Source organism: Suricata suricatta, chromosome 2 (assembly GCF_006229205.1).
Source record: "Suricata suricatta isolate VVHF042 chromosome 2, meerkat_22Aug2017_6uvM2_HiC, whole genome shotgun sequence".
Classification (NCBI taxonomy): Eukaryota; Metazoa; Chordata; class Mammalia; order Carnivora; family Herpestidae; genus Suricata; species Suricata suricatta.
Genome location: NC_043701.1, coordinates 50,346,317 through 50,359,662, shown reverse-complemented (window position 1 = coordinate 50,359,662; position 13,346 = coordinate 50,346,317). Strand labels below are relative to the sequence as shown.

The following is a 13,346-nucleotide window of genomic DNA, read 5'->3' as shown; positions in this document are numbered from 1 at the left end:
GAGATGTGGTGTGAGTGTAGTTAGGGGTAGGTGGGTGTGCCTTGTCCCCTGTGGGTCCCAGTGATGCTCCCGATGAGAAAGGGACATGCTTGATGGATTCTCACCAGCTGGCCACGTTCCAGCATATACTCTGTCCCGCTCTCATGAAAATTAAGAGAAGGAGAATACCCCCCTGCCCCAAAGGATATGAAAAGCTTCTGGAAGGCAGAGTTGGGTGGATATGCTTGGGTCAGAGCTGGCAGGAAAGAGCGTCTCTAGTGTCAGTTACAGCCTGTTGCCCCTGGATGCTGTTTAGAAACACTGAAAAGGGCCTTTTCAGGGAAAATGAGAAACCTCCTGGCCCCATCTTGTAAGTGTGGCTCTCCTGGAGGTGCGGAGGCACCTGGAGAGCTCAGTTGGTTAAGCATCCAACTCTTGGTTTCAGCTCAGGTCATAATCTCACTTGTTCATGAGTTCAAGCCCCGCATCAGGTTCTGCGCTGACAGTATGGAGCCTGCTTAGGATTCTGTCTGTCACTCTCTGCTGCAACCCCATTTACTATCTCTGTCTCTGAAAAATAAACATTTAAACACAACTTTAATAAAAAAGTGAGGAAATTACAAAAGAGTGACTTTCCTCAGAAGCTGCATTTGCTGAGAGCATTATAGAGAAAACCCAGGTGAGGGCAGGGTCTCACTCTCACGAACCAGCCTGGGAGGGGACTGAAGCTGCCCCTGCTCCAGAGAAAAAGACCTGTCCCCTCCCCAACCTGAGCCTTGCCTGCTGGGAATGTTAGTCACACAGCTTCCATGTTCTGAGATACGGCAATGACAGTTGACCAGACTGACCCCAGTAAAACTGAACCTGGCCTTGATGAGGCCCGAGGAGACTCTCAGAGCCTGCAGGGCACAACTGTATTGACTTAACCCTCTGGGGAAATATGCCCACTGACTGGGTGCGTAAAAGGGCCCCCAGAGTCCTCCCTGGGCCACTGACCCCAGTCAGCTTGGTCAGACTCAGTTTGGATGGTATTGCCTTCTCTTGCTTCATTCCCCTGTGGCACTGGGGGGTGGGGGGGGGGCGGGGACATGATCCCAGCACACATGATGTGTCAACAAAGCCACTTGTGACATCAGCCATCCCTCCCTGAGCTCGAGGTCTCAACTGACCACCTGTCTTTTAAACCAGAAGATGAGCCTTGAAACTTTAAGAAGGTACATCTTTCTTGGGGACTGGTCATTATCTAAAACACCATGTAAATATTGGCCACTTTCACTTGAGTCGCCTTCTGCCCTAACACACCTTCTGTTCTCATTACTAACGAGCGACTGTTTCAGAGTTAGAGGCAGATCCTAGAATAGCTCCCTCGACAGTATTTTGCTGTAGACGGAGACTGCCAGAACTGTAAAGCAAGGGTTCCTCCCTGAGCGTCGCCCGGGTCAGTCATGTGCAAGTCCGGGTTCTGGGTTAGGCGGTGTGCGCAGACTGGCCCCCAGGTGCATGCGTAACACGGTCCTGGCAGGTTCGGGCTTCAAGAGGGACCTCGCTGCCACCGGAACCCGCTCAGAGGACTCGCGGTGGGGCCTGGCCTCTGGGGTTGGAGGACACACAGGTACAACAGTAGCCTTAAAAGCAAGCTGCTGGCTCTTCTCTGGACACGACACTTGTTTCCTAGCGCACACCTGCCAGGTGCTTTATGTTCATTGCCCCTCACCAGGGAGCAGTGTTCCTGGGCCATTTTACAAGTTCCGGCGCCAGTCCGGGACCCACGTGGCACCCTCGTCTGCCCTGAGCACAGGCTTACCCCAAGGCACCCTGATAGCGGACAGCAGCAAGGAGTGCCACTGGCCAGCACTGAGCTGGTGTCCACAGCGGGGGACCATCCCTGAGCTCTTTCAAAACCCACGCCCCAGGAGGGAGGTGTGAGGAACCCTCTGAGATGACCCCTTGCCCCCCAGCCTGCTACTCCTCATCACCATCAGATGCCTGTCTCCCCCCCTTCCCCTGCGCCCCCCTCCCTGGGCCGGCCTTGAACCCAGATTTCTGTAAGAACTACCCGTCTGGCCCTCCACATGATTCCCCAGACCTCTGGCTTGCCCATGTGGCATGTACTGCCCAGCTCCACAGCCGACTCCCCCAGATCCTCGAAGTCACTAGTCCTCAGGACCACCTTCCTTCCTTTGCGATTCCTCTTCTGTCTGGACAGCAGTTCCCAGCAGGTCAAGGTGAGAGGACGGGGCACTGGTCCGTACACCCTCTGAAAGGGCCAGCTTGCTCCCAGAAGACAGGCGAGGCCTGCGGGGCAGCGAGGTTCCTGTTGAGGGAGGTGCAGAGTTTCTGCTCAGTTCTGCTCCTGATGCTTAGGAAGTGAATGCATTTTTCCCCCTCCAAACAAGCATTCTAACTTGGGGGTGAGTCTAGGTGGGGGAGGTAGGGGATGGGACAACCAGGTAAGGCTGGGTGGGGGATAGTGGGGCCTGGTGCAGGGCTGGCCAGGAAGAACTCAGAGGAGGGGGAGGAGGGTGGAGGCTAGAGGAGAGTTAGGGCGACCTGTGTTGGGTCACCTCCACACCTGAACTACTTTTGTGCTCTTCTGTGCTCTCTTAAAGAGGGACCCAGACTACGGGCCCCTCCAGACCAGGCTCTCCCCCTGGGGGCAGGTGGTTTGGTGCCCAAATCCTGGGAGAGGGCCCCCGCCACCTGCCACAAAGAACCAGATAATAAAGGAGCTGGGTGGGTTGGCCCTCAGAGGCCTCCTGTCCTGTGAGGTGCTCCGTGAACAGATCAGGGACACCCAGCCTGGCCGTGGCAGTCCAGCGTGGCATTATCCCCCGGAGCCTCCTGTCAGTGTTCTTTGTCTTGCATTGTCCATACTGTGTGCTTGGCTCAGCTGCTCAGCCTGGGCCTTGGTTGGGGCGGGGGGCAGGGGGGGGGGGCGCGGCAGGTCTGGAGGACAAGCTCCAGCAGAGCCTGGGAAGCGCCCAGCTTAGATTTCGCCAGGCCAGGGCTCCGCTGTGGGGCCCAGGCCCTATTTTGAGAATCAGCTCCCAAGGAGGTTATCAAGTGTCATATTTTCAAAGGAGAATTCAAGGCAGCCAGCGCCCAGCTCTTAGGCCAGAAAACGCCCATATCGACACGGCCTGACGCCTGGTCCCCGTTTCTGCGAGTGCTTTTGTGCCTTCGTTCCTGTCTGCTGTTTTTGCCGAAGGTGTCTTTGGTAATAGATTAATGTCAACCGAAACAAAGTGCCATTTCCATGTATTTTAGGCGGTAGAAGTTCCATTTATCAACAGGCAGAGATACAATTGCAAAGTGAATATATTTAAGATGGCAAATACATGGTGTGGCTGTGTTTACATCAAACATGCATGCGTTTGCTCTCAGGAATGTCCCCATTGTAACGGAGTCGTGAAAACCAGACGCTGGAAAGCAGGCCTTCCCTAGGAGACATCAGGCGACAGGGCATCACCTGGATGGGGCCTTTCTCTGAACCTTGATTTTGTGAGTCTGTGGCCTCAGGTGAAGGGAGTCGGCTTCATTTCCCTGAGAAACGCTCAGGGCTCCATTCTTTTCCCATCAGTTACTGGCTCTGCTGAAAGCTGGCTGGTCAGATTTCACTGCTTTTCAGTTATTTACAAAAGTAAATAGAAATAGAAGGGGCTTATCAGCAGGCGGCTGGGCGCATTTCAGACTGCGTGGCATCCTTTCTGAATTCTTGCTCTGCAATTTTTATCTGGGAATTCCCATTCGGTTTCGTTCTCTTTTTTTTTCACACTTTGCTAGAAGGAACTTAATACAGTCCGAGGTCCTCCCCCCCCCCCCCGCTTTTTTTCCTGCCTCTGAAGGAAAACAACAAAAACCCAGTATGTGTTTTGCTGAAAGCAAATCAGCATCCTTTGCGATTTCCTCTTGTCCCAAGGTTGGCATCTCTCTAGTCTGTGACTGGAGACTTGTTGATAGTTCTTGCTTCTTGCCTGATCCATCAGCGAATCAGGAAGAAAACCATAGGTTTTGCCAGAGACTTTGGGAGCTAAACTCAGTGCTACCAGGCCAGCGTGTCTTCTTGGATGGCGACTGAAATTCTAGGATTGTTTGTCGCTGTGAATAATGAGATGTATGTTACGCTCCCCAAAAGGTGCTTCAACCAGAAATAATTTCCCTTGACTTAATGTAGGCAAACTTTCCTTCTGGCATATTCAGGGACATAATTGCAGTCTGGGTTTCTCTGAGATCTCCTATATGATGGAGAGATTCACCATGCCCAGTGATGTTGTGAAATTTGTTTCTGGTCATTTCTATGATTTTCTATGATTTCTTTTTCTCATATAAAATATGTTTTAAATATATTTTAGAGAGAGAGCGAGCAGGGGGTGGGGACAGAAGAAAAGAGAATCTCAAACAGGCTCTCAGCAAAGATCCCGATGTGGGGCTCAATCCCACACCCTGGGATCAAGACATGAAAGACTCAAAGGACTGAGACCCCCAGGTGCCCCTGATTTTCTATTATTTAACATCTTTTTTAAAACTTTTTTAATGTTTATTTATTTTTTAGACTGAGAGAGACAGAGCATGAGCAGAGGAGGATGAGAGAGAGAGGGAGACACAGAATCCAAAGCAGGCTCCAGGCTCTGAGCCGTCAGCACAGAGCCCAATGCAGGACTTGAACTCACAGACCCTGAGATCATGACCTGAGCTGAAGTCAGACAGACACTCAACTGACTGAGCCACCCAGGCACCCCTTAACATCTTCATTCGTAAAGTCACACACAGGTTCCCTGGTAGTTTCATGGGATGATTACTAATGGCCACACAGCCCTGGAAGAAATTCATCAGCATGTTGGAGAAAGCCATAAAGCTCCCTGAGAGTTCTTTCTTGGGGAATACAAGCATGCTGTGCTGCCAAATGTCAGTTTAGGGGTGCACTGGGGGTGCTGGTCTTCTGTGTGGTTCAGCTTTCCTAGCCCTCAGTATGGCTGCTTCCTAGTCTCTTCCAGAACCACGGCCTAGGTGGGTCCTGGGAGAAAAGGGGAGAAAACAGATCTTGTGTGATGGTTCTTTTCTTTCCTACCAGTCTCTCTTCTCCTTTGTGGGTCATTTTTGACCAAGGGAATGTGGCACGACGGAGAAGGGCAGCCCATTTATGACGGTCCTGTCTCTGCCAGTGCTATTCACGCCAGGAACATGGCGGGTGGGCCCCAAAGCCTTTGGTCCTTGTCATCCACTGGAGTGGTCTCGCCCCCCCACCCTCCCCTTCCCACCGGCCTCCACGCTCAGGCCTCCACTCTTGGGCTTCACCATGGCCGTTCCATCCAGTCCGCTCTCGAGTTCCTCCTCGGGGCCCGCTGGGTCTGCTTCCGTGGCCTGGGGGGCCGTGACAACAGTGCACTTGTCCTTCATGTGTACTTTCTGTCCTTCCCTCACTGCTGGTCAGTGTGCCCTCTGGGGCAGCGGGCACTCCCCATGCTGTGTCCTCTAGTGGGGCTCCTGCCCCATGTGCCCCCACAGCTCAGCCTGGCCCCTGCCTGGGCCCCGGCCGCCGGCAGGCATCCCTGTTGTGCACATTGCTTTGAAGGCCTCTTGGGTTCTGCGGTGTCAGATTTCACTGCTTAGGCAGGTGGACAACCATTGGGCCTACAGGGTCCCCATCCCTGACCCTCTCTGTAACCCAGCAAACACACACCCTTCCAGCCAGCCTCCCTCCAAAACTCGTCAGGCAAGAAACGTCCCAGTTTCTCTTCCTGAACCAGCTCCAGCCCCAAGGACCCATGTCATGGTCAAGGTGCTCCTGCAGCACTGGGGTCGCGGCCAGCCCTATGCATGGTTCCCAGGAGTCCCCTGGCTGATTGGGGGGAACAGAGAAGGACCAGGTGAGGAAGTGGGCACCAGGATGACTGCAGCAGCCTGATGTACTGGCCACAGAGACCTCTGGCCTCTTTAATATGCTGGATGGAGGATGGGCAGCCAGGCAAAGACTTGTAGGGCACTTCTGGGATTCTCAACTTTGTGGCTTCACGGATGCATGAGAACAGGACAGCCCCGTTCCACGCTGTGACACGGCAGGTGCTAGCTGAAGGCTCCGAAGCCAGGCACTGTCCGTGGGTCTGAGAAGTGTGAGCTCACTTAATCTCTCTGTGATGCTGTGGAGAAGGCATGGGTATTCTCCCCATTGCACAGATGAGAAAAATGGAGGTTCCTGGTAGCCAGCTACATTGTGTGAGGTCTTCACTGGTTGGCAGAGGTGATGAAGGGGTCACAGATAGAGCTAGAAAGGGAGCTACAGGCAGAGGTGAGATGGAGGGGAGAGAGTCCCTCGTGCACATCACCTCAGCCTGGGTGATGTGGGAGGTGCCGTGGAGACAGCATTGGGGTAAAGCATCTCAGGCACAGAAGTTTGGGAGTTTGCATCAGGGGCATGGTTGCACAGAGCTGTCCTTGAGGAAGATTGACTGCAGCCTATGGAATGGGACTCACAAGGGAGACCAAGAAGATTCTGTAAGAGTCTAATGTAAGAGTCAAGGGGAGAGAAGACCAGGAGGAGGAAATGAGGTGGAGTCTGGCAGGGCCAGAACCAACTTTACACAGACTCTGGAGGAGGGGAAGGAGGGTAGGGAGGAGGGAGGGGGGAGGAAGCGAAGAGAGGGGAGGGAGAGGGGGAAGAAGATGGGGAGGAGGAGGAAGAAGAGAAGAAAGGGTAGGGGGAGGAGGAAGAGGAGGAGGGAGAGGGGGAAGAAGAGAAGCAAAGGTAGAGATGAGAAGGAGGAAGAAGAGAAGAAAGGGGAGGGGAAGGAGGGAGAGGGGGAGGAGGGAGGAAAGAAAGGGGAAGAGGAAAGGGGAGAAGGGGAAGAGGAGAGTGGGGAGGAGGGGGAAAAAGAGAAGGGGGGTCAGGGGGTCAGGAGGGTGGGGAGGAGGGGGAGGACAGGAGGAAGAGAAGAAAGGATAGGGGAGCAGAAGTCTTGGTGAGCAGTGGAGCCCCTGACTGGAAGGACAGGCAGTGAGCCCATCCATGGACTTGCAATGGCCTACAAGCCAGGAGATTTCCCCATGCTTGGAGCTGTGGGAGAGAGGTGGTGGCCCGGTGTGGGTGTGGCCTCTGTGCACTGAGGCTGGCATCTGGGGGCAGCTGGGGAATGTCACACTCCCTCCAGGGGGCTGTGCTGGACTGGCCCTGCCCTCCCCAGCCCGACAGCAAGGTCGACCAGAGCTCTGGGGATGGCCGGCCTGGAAAGCAGGTAGGTGGGGTGACACTGCAGCTCATGGGGCACAAACTGGGGGGGCCAAGGGGGAAGGGTGTTGTCCTGGCCCCCAGACCCTCTCATTCTCAAGCCCGCTGTGCCTTCACTGGGACCCCAGGCCCTTGGCTGGGCCAGACCCGGAGCACATCAGGCCTGTGGGCGGGTTGCCTGCACGCATTATCTGTTTGGCAGCGTTGTTTGTAAGGCTGGGATGGTGGCATTTGGTGGAAACCGAATATGGGTTTCGAGCTTGAGAAACCGCACTGCTGCAAGACGGACTGACTGCAAGGAAACAATGAGCCTCTTGTCGCAGTGTTTTCTTCGGAGGGAGGCAAAGAAAAATAAAAACTATTCAGGAAACGAAGGTGCTAGATCGTGCCTTTGGCATGGCAAGCATCACTTTCTACCAATGCAGCACATGCTAGGTTGCATGAGCAGGTGGCAAAGCAAAAGGCCTGACTTGCTCTGGAAGAAGAATCAGACCTTCTCCCTGAGGGGGTCCTGCGTGGCCCCCTCAGGCCTCCTCTGAGAAGGCGGCAGGTGTGCTTTGGGAGAAAGAGACAGTTTTGGAGGAAGCTCTACTCCTCTCCCTAATAACTCCTCCCTTAAAATGTTTTTTAATGTTTATTTTTGATAGAGTATGAGCAGGGGAGGGGCAGAGAGAGAGGGAGACACAGAATCAGAAGCAGACTCCAGGCTCTGAGCTGTCAGCACAGAGCCCAACATGGGGGCTCAAACCCATGAACTGTGAGATCATGACCTGAGCCAAAGTCGGAAACTTGACTGAGCCACCCAGGCGCCCCTAGCTCCTCCTTTTAATATTTTGTTTTCCTAGGTCTGAAGGTTTGTGACTTTGAACAAGCAGGTGCAGGCGTCTTGTGAGTCTGTTCACTGGACCTGCACAGCACGGAGCTTGGGAACAAAGCCGTGCATCGGGTGGCACCTTTATTAATAAGTCACTAGGCTGGGTCGGATCCAAGGCTTCCGCCTGTTCTCACGGCACAGCTTCTCCACACCGGCCCAGGGAAGCTCCTTCTATCTTCTGGGACCTGCGCTGGCCCAGCCTAGGCCCCCCTCCACTATCCCTGTAGGGGACAAAGCTGGCGGCCTCAGACGGGGGCAGGGGACAGCTTGGAATGTGTGCACACATTGCCAGGTGGTTTGGGAATCAGTAAGTTTTCTCCACTGATCTGTTTCATTCCATTTGATAAGAATGTTGCAACCTCAGGAAACTAACACTGCCTGTTGTTATTACATTCTCTGTAACATTGTAACATCGTGCACTCTAACATTGGGTGATGGGGTTAACTCTTGGTTTGTTTGGGTTAATTCTTGATGAATTCTTGGTTTGTATCGGATGCTTAGAGTAGGAGCCCATCCTTTAGGGAGCATTCCCCGGTGGTTAAGTGATCCACACCTACTAAGCTTTCTGAACTGCCCAGGGGTTTGGGGAATGCTGTGGGACCCGGCTCTGGTATGTTCCTCTTTGAATATTTATTTGATTTGTGCAGAGATACCAGCGTTCCCACACGGGCCGGCCTTAGTTTAGACTTTGGCGAGTGTGATGAATATCTTCTGTCTTTATGTCTTTGAGAATCCTATCAAAAAACTAATCTTTTTACGCTCAATTACTGAGAGCTTCCCCCCAAACCCGGGTCAAAATGGTGAAGTATGCTCCTGAGTAGGATTTCGTGGTGGGTATTGAACGCGTCTGCTGCAGAAATGAGCCCTTTTGGAGCATCTTGAGGAGCTAGTTTCTAGTCTACCCTCGTGGAGACAGGAGCCGGTTTTTTGTGGGGTTTTTTTGGGTCCCAAATGGTAAACCTGCTGATAACTGTAAAAATATTTACAACAGCAACCCGTCATTGAGCACTGGCGCTGTGGAAGTACCACATGAAAAGCACTTAATCCCACATTAACCGCATCAGATGATCATTGAAAGTGCTCTCTGGTCGGATTTTGGGGAAACTGAGGCTTACAGGTTACAGGAACCTGCCCAAATAAAGTCATTTGCAGGAGCTCACACAGCATGGCGGTTATCTTTGCTGGATCTGAACTTGCATCTTTGGGTTTTTTTCCTAATTTTATAATGTTTATTTTTTAGAGAGATAGAGTGTGTGCAGGGGAGGGGCAGAGGGAGAGGAAGACACAGAATCGGAAGCAGGCTCTAGGCTCCGAGCTGTCAGCAGAGAGCCTGAGGCAGGGCTCAAACTTACAAACCACAAGATCATGACCTGAGCCAAAGTCGGATACTCAATAGACTGAATCATCCAGGTGCCCCTGAACTTGCATTTTCTGACTGCAAAACATTTCCCTGGGGCTGGTGGTGCCTGAGACTATAAAACTGTGTTGGGGCAGACTTGCCCTGTGTTGCAGCATTTTTCTGGGGAAAGCCATTTGCCCTGTTTTACTGGAACCGTGTGGTGTTACGGTCTTTCTGTTCTAATTCTGTCTTCAAGCTGCAACTTAGAGAAGGCTTCTTAATTGGAGAGCTTCGTAAATATATATATATTTGGCCCATGTTACTTCTCTGCAACTTCTGTTCAGTGTTCCTCTTGGGTTAAGTTTTGTTTTTAAAGGCAGAGACAGTAGGGAAAGCATCTGGGGGACCTTTGCCTTTCTCCTTTGTTAGAAAGAAGTCTTATCTTAGAGGGAACATTTCCCTGGTCCCAGGAGGTGCCCAACTCTGAGAGAGGGTATCGTGGGGGTTCAGACCCCGGGTCTCTGATCACTCATGGTGGTTGGTGAAGCTTGTGTGCAGGTGAAGGTGCCATACTGCCTGGAGAGAGGATCCCTAGACCACATCAGATCCTCAGAGGAGCCTCTGACCCTCCAGGCATCGAGAACCCCAGGGCTGACCCGGGGGCTGTCCTGGCCGTGGACATCAGCCCTGGACTGGTCTTCCCTTCCCCTTGACTCTGCCTCTTCCTCTGTTCCCTGAAGGTATCGAACATGGCCCCTGTGATTTGTGGCATCCGGGAGGAGTCTAGAGCCCCAAATGTAGTTCTTGGGAACCCTAACTCTACTTAGAAATGAGGCGTGTCCAGACCTCACATCACAGCTGAGGGCGTGTCCCCGAGACTGTGCCCAAAACTTCACCAGAGGGTCCCTCCTGACCTACTGCCTCTCATCGCCGCTGCCCACGTAGGCCACCAGAGACCCCGCAGTTTATGCTTTCAGGAGACGACCGAGGGGCAGTGGCCCATCACGCCCCAAGCAGCATCATGCCCTCAGAAAGACCTGCGCTGGCCTTCCAGTCTTTCCAGCCACCCCAAGTGTAAATTGGGGAGGGGGATAAACCCATCCTGTGAGGCTGCCATCAGGGGCAAACATACACAAAATACTTGGCATGAGCTAGCTCGTAAGTGCTCAGAAACCGAGAGCCAAAAACCAGATGAATACTGCCCTCAGAGTCATGAGAGCCAGTCACTGGCCATCGGGTGCCCGGGGGCTCCCCAACCAGCACTGGGTGCCTTCAGCACTGCCTGCTGTCTTCTGGGTGTCTGGGCATCCACCCTGTCTTAGTTTTTGACAAACATGGCTGGTGACCCAGCAGCTGGATCCCAGCAGAGAGAACCTGCTCACTCATACTGTGGGAGGTTGCCCAGTGACCTTCGCTGGTGATGACAGGAAAGTCTTGACCCCTGTTCCCTTGGAGTGTGAGTCCAGGGTCACGACTGGTCTTAAACAGCCTGGCAAAGACCTGCAAGTGCAGATTGGGAGAAGTGCCAGAGAAGAAACCAGCAAGACCTTGCAGGGTCCCATTAGGATTTGGGGGATGGCCTTTCTAGGAGGGAACTAAGGACAGGGAACGGCATTCCCAACAGAGAGAACGGCATGGACAAGTCCTCAACAAGGGAGAGCATGCTTATTCCCAGCTTGGAAGAGGGGGTGCAGTTGGGACATGGCGGGTGTGGCAGGGCTGAGGCTAGTGGGGAGTGGAAGCAGGAAGGCTCTGGGGCCTTTGAGGCCATGCTGAGGTGCTGTTATCACAAGGACAAAGTGCTGAAGGGATTTGATGGAGAATGATGGTGTGAACGCAGAACGCAAGGCTGAGAGGCAGATGGAAATCAGGCAGCAGTAGGGCGTTTTGTCTAGTGAGGGACATCCTGCTTCCAATGTGGGTTCCATCTAAGCCACTCCAGAACCTTCTAGAATACCTCTTTCCCTCCCTGCCTCTTATTCCTGGCCTGGGTGAAAAGGGAAGACATAACCCCCACTCTGTCCACTGTTGGTTCGTTATTGGGATGGTTGTGATACCCACCTTTTGCCGACCTGCCTGCCTCCACGGTATTTCCCCTCCTCATTTTTAATTACCAAGTTAGTTCCTTCCTAATATCGGCTGTTGGAGTCCGATGTCTTGGTTCCACTTTCTCCTGGACTTCTGTTTTCCCTGGAAGGATAAGTGAAAGGATGTCATTGGTGCTCGCAGATGACCCTTGGTTCTCCCGGCCTCCATGTACCAAGCACTTGATACACTTAAACTTTCATTGCCTTTCCTTAGAAAATTGTACATGTATCTTGTGAAAGGGAAACTCCAGCCCCTAGATAAGACACTGTCACAAAAGAAAACTGGTAAATTTTTTCGATTGAGCCAACGCTATTGAAGACTCTTTGGGAGCGTCACCCTCAAGTATAGGGTGACCTTCAGGCCCTGCTCTGAAATCCGAATCTCAAGGGGTGGGTTCTGAGTGGACAGGGCTGATGGTGGTCACAGGGGAAGAGACTGGCTGCCGAGGGGCAGAGCCGGGGGCCTGGAGGGTGCTGTGTGACGAGGTTGGCCACACAGGCGAAGGATGCTAGTGCCTCTCTGAGCAGGACAGGAGAAGACACTCATCCCCCTACATCTGTCTCCTCGGTATGATCAGAACTGGGCACTCATCACTCATGTGGGCGCAAGTCAAAAGGCTCTGGAGTGTTCTGAGAATCTTGGCTATCGCTGTGACTGTGACCCGAGGAGTGCGCAGTCCTCTTCTTTTTGAAGGCAGAACTCACTTCTGGAAGATAAACATGACCGTTCCAGTCTGAGGCCAGACAGACTTCCAGCGCAGGATTCAGGAAGCAGAGAGGAGGCTCTGGCCAGGCCGGCACTGCCCACCTCATCCTTAGGAGGTGCTAGGCCTGGAAGTGCCTTCTCTTGAGGCACACAGTCAGCTTTGGAGACTGAAAGTGGCCACGCACTCCTGGCCATCAGTGGGGTTGATGGCTGTCCTGGCCAGCTCCCTTCCATTCAGCCCGTCCAGCTGGAGATGGTCTAAAATAGCTCGGATGTGCAGCATCAAACCCCTGATCCAGTCTGCCTGCCAGTCTCAAAATTAATGGCATATGGATCCATATTGTTTTCTAATATTTTTTTATTATTTTCTTTATTGAAGTGTAGTTGACACACAATGTTCTATTAGTTCTGTTTCACAACATAGCGATCAGACACTTGCATACATTACTCAGTGCTTACCACTAAGTATGGCCACCGCCTGTCACCGCACAATCTTATCACAAAGCTAATGACCCTGTTCCCTACACTGTACTGTCCATCCCTGTGACTTACTTCCTTTATAGCTGGAAGTCTGTTCCTTGTCATCCCCTTCTCCGATTTGGCCGATCCCCTCATCCTGCCCCCCTCAGGCGCACCACCAGTCTGTTGTCTGTATTTATGAGTCTGTGTTTGCTTTTCTTTGTTCCTTTCTTTTGCTTTTTAAGACTGCGAATATCAATGAAATGATACTAAATTCATCTTTGATTGACTCATTTCACTTAGCCTTGTACCCTCTGGATCCATCCATGTTGTTGCAGATGGGAAGATCTTATTCTTTTTTAAAGCTGAGATATTCCATAATTGTGTGTGTGTGTGTGTGTGTGTGTGTGTGTGTGTGTGTGTAAAACACCTCTTCTTTACCCATTTATCTACCAGTGGATACTTTGGTTGTTTCCATTACTTGGCTGTGGTAAACGATGCTGCAGTAAACATAGGGGTGCGCATGTCTTTTTGAATTAGTGTTTTCATTTTCTTTGGGTAAGTACCCAGTGGTGCAATCAGCTAGATTGCATAGTAGTTCTATTTTAATTTTTGTAGGAAACTCCATACTGTTTTCCAGAGTGGCTTCACCAGTGTGCATTCCTGCCAACAGTGCATGA

General features: G+C 52.4%; 1 protein-coding gene across 1 annotated transcript in view; it reads left to right on the top strand.

Annotated features, from left to right (window-relative positions):
• The first annotated feature begins 1,129 nt into the window (after positions 1-1,129).
• COBL (cordon-bleu WH2 repeat protein) overlaps positions 1,130-13,346 on the top strand; it is a 153,347-nt gene continuing 141,130 nt past the window's right edge. Inside the window, exon 1 of the mRNA XM_029926284.1 lies at positions 1,130-1,193. Coding sequence (XP_029782144.1) covers positions 1,171-1,193 — 23 coding nt within the window. The 5' untranslated portion in view covers positions 1,130-1,170. The remainder of the gene's footprint in view (positions 1,194-13,346) is intronic.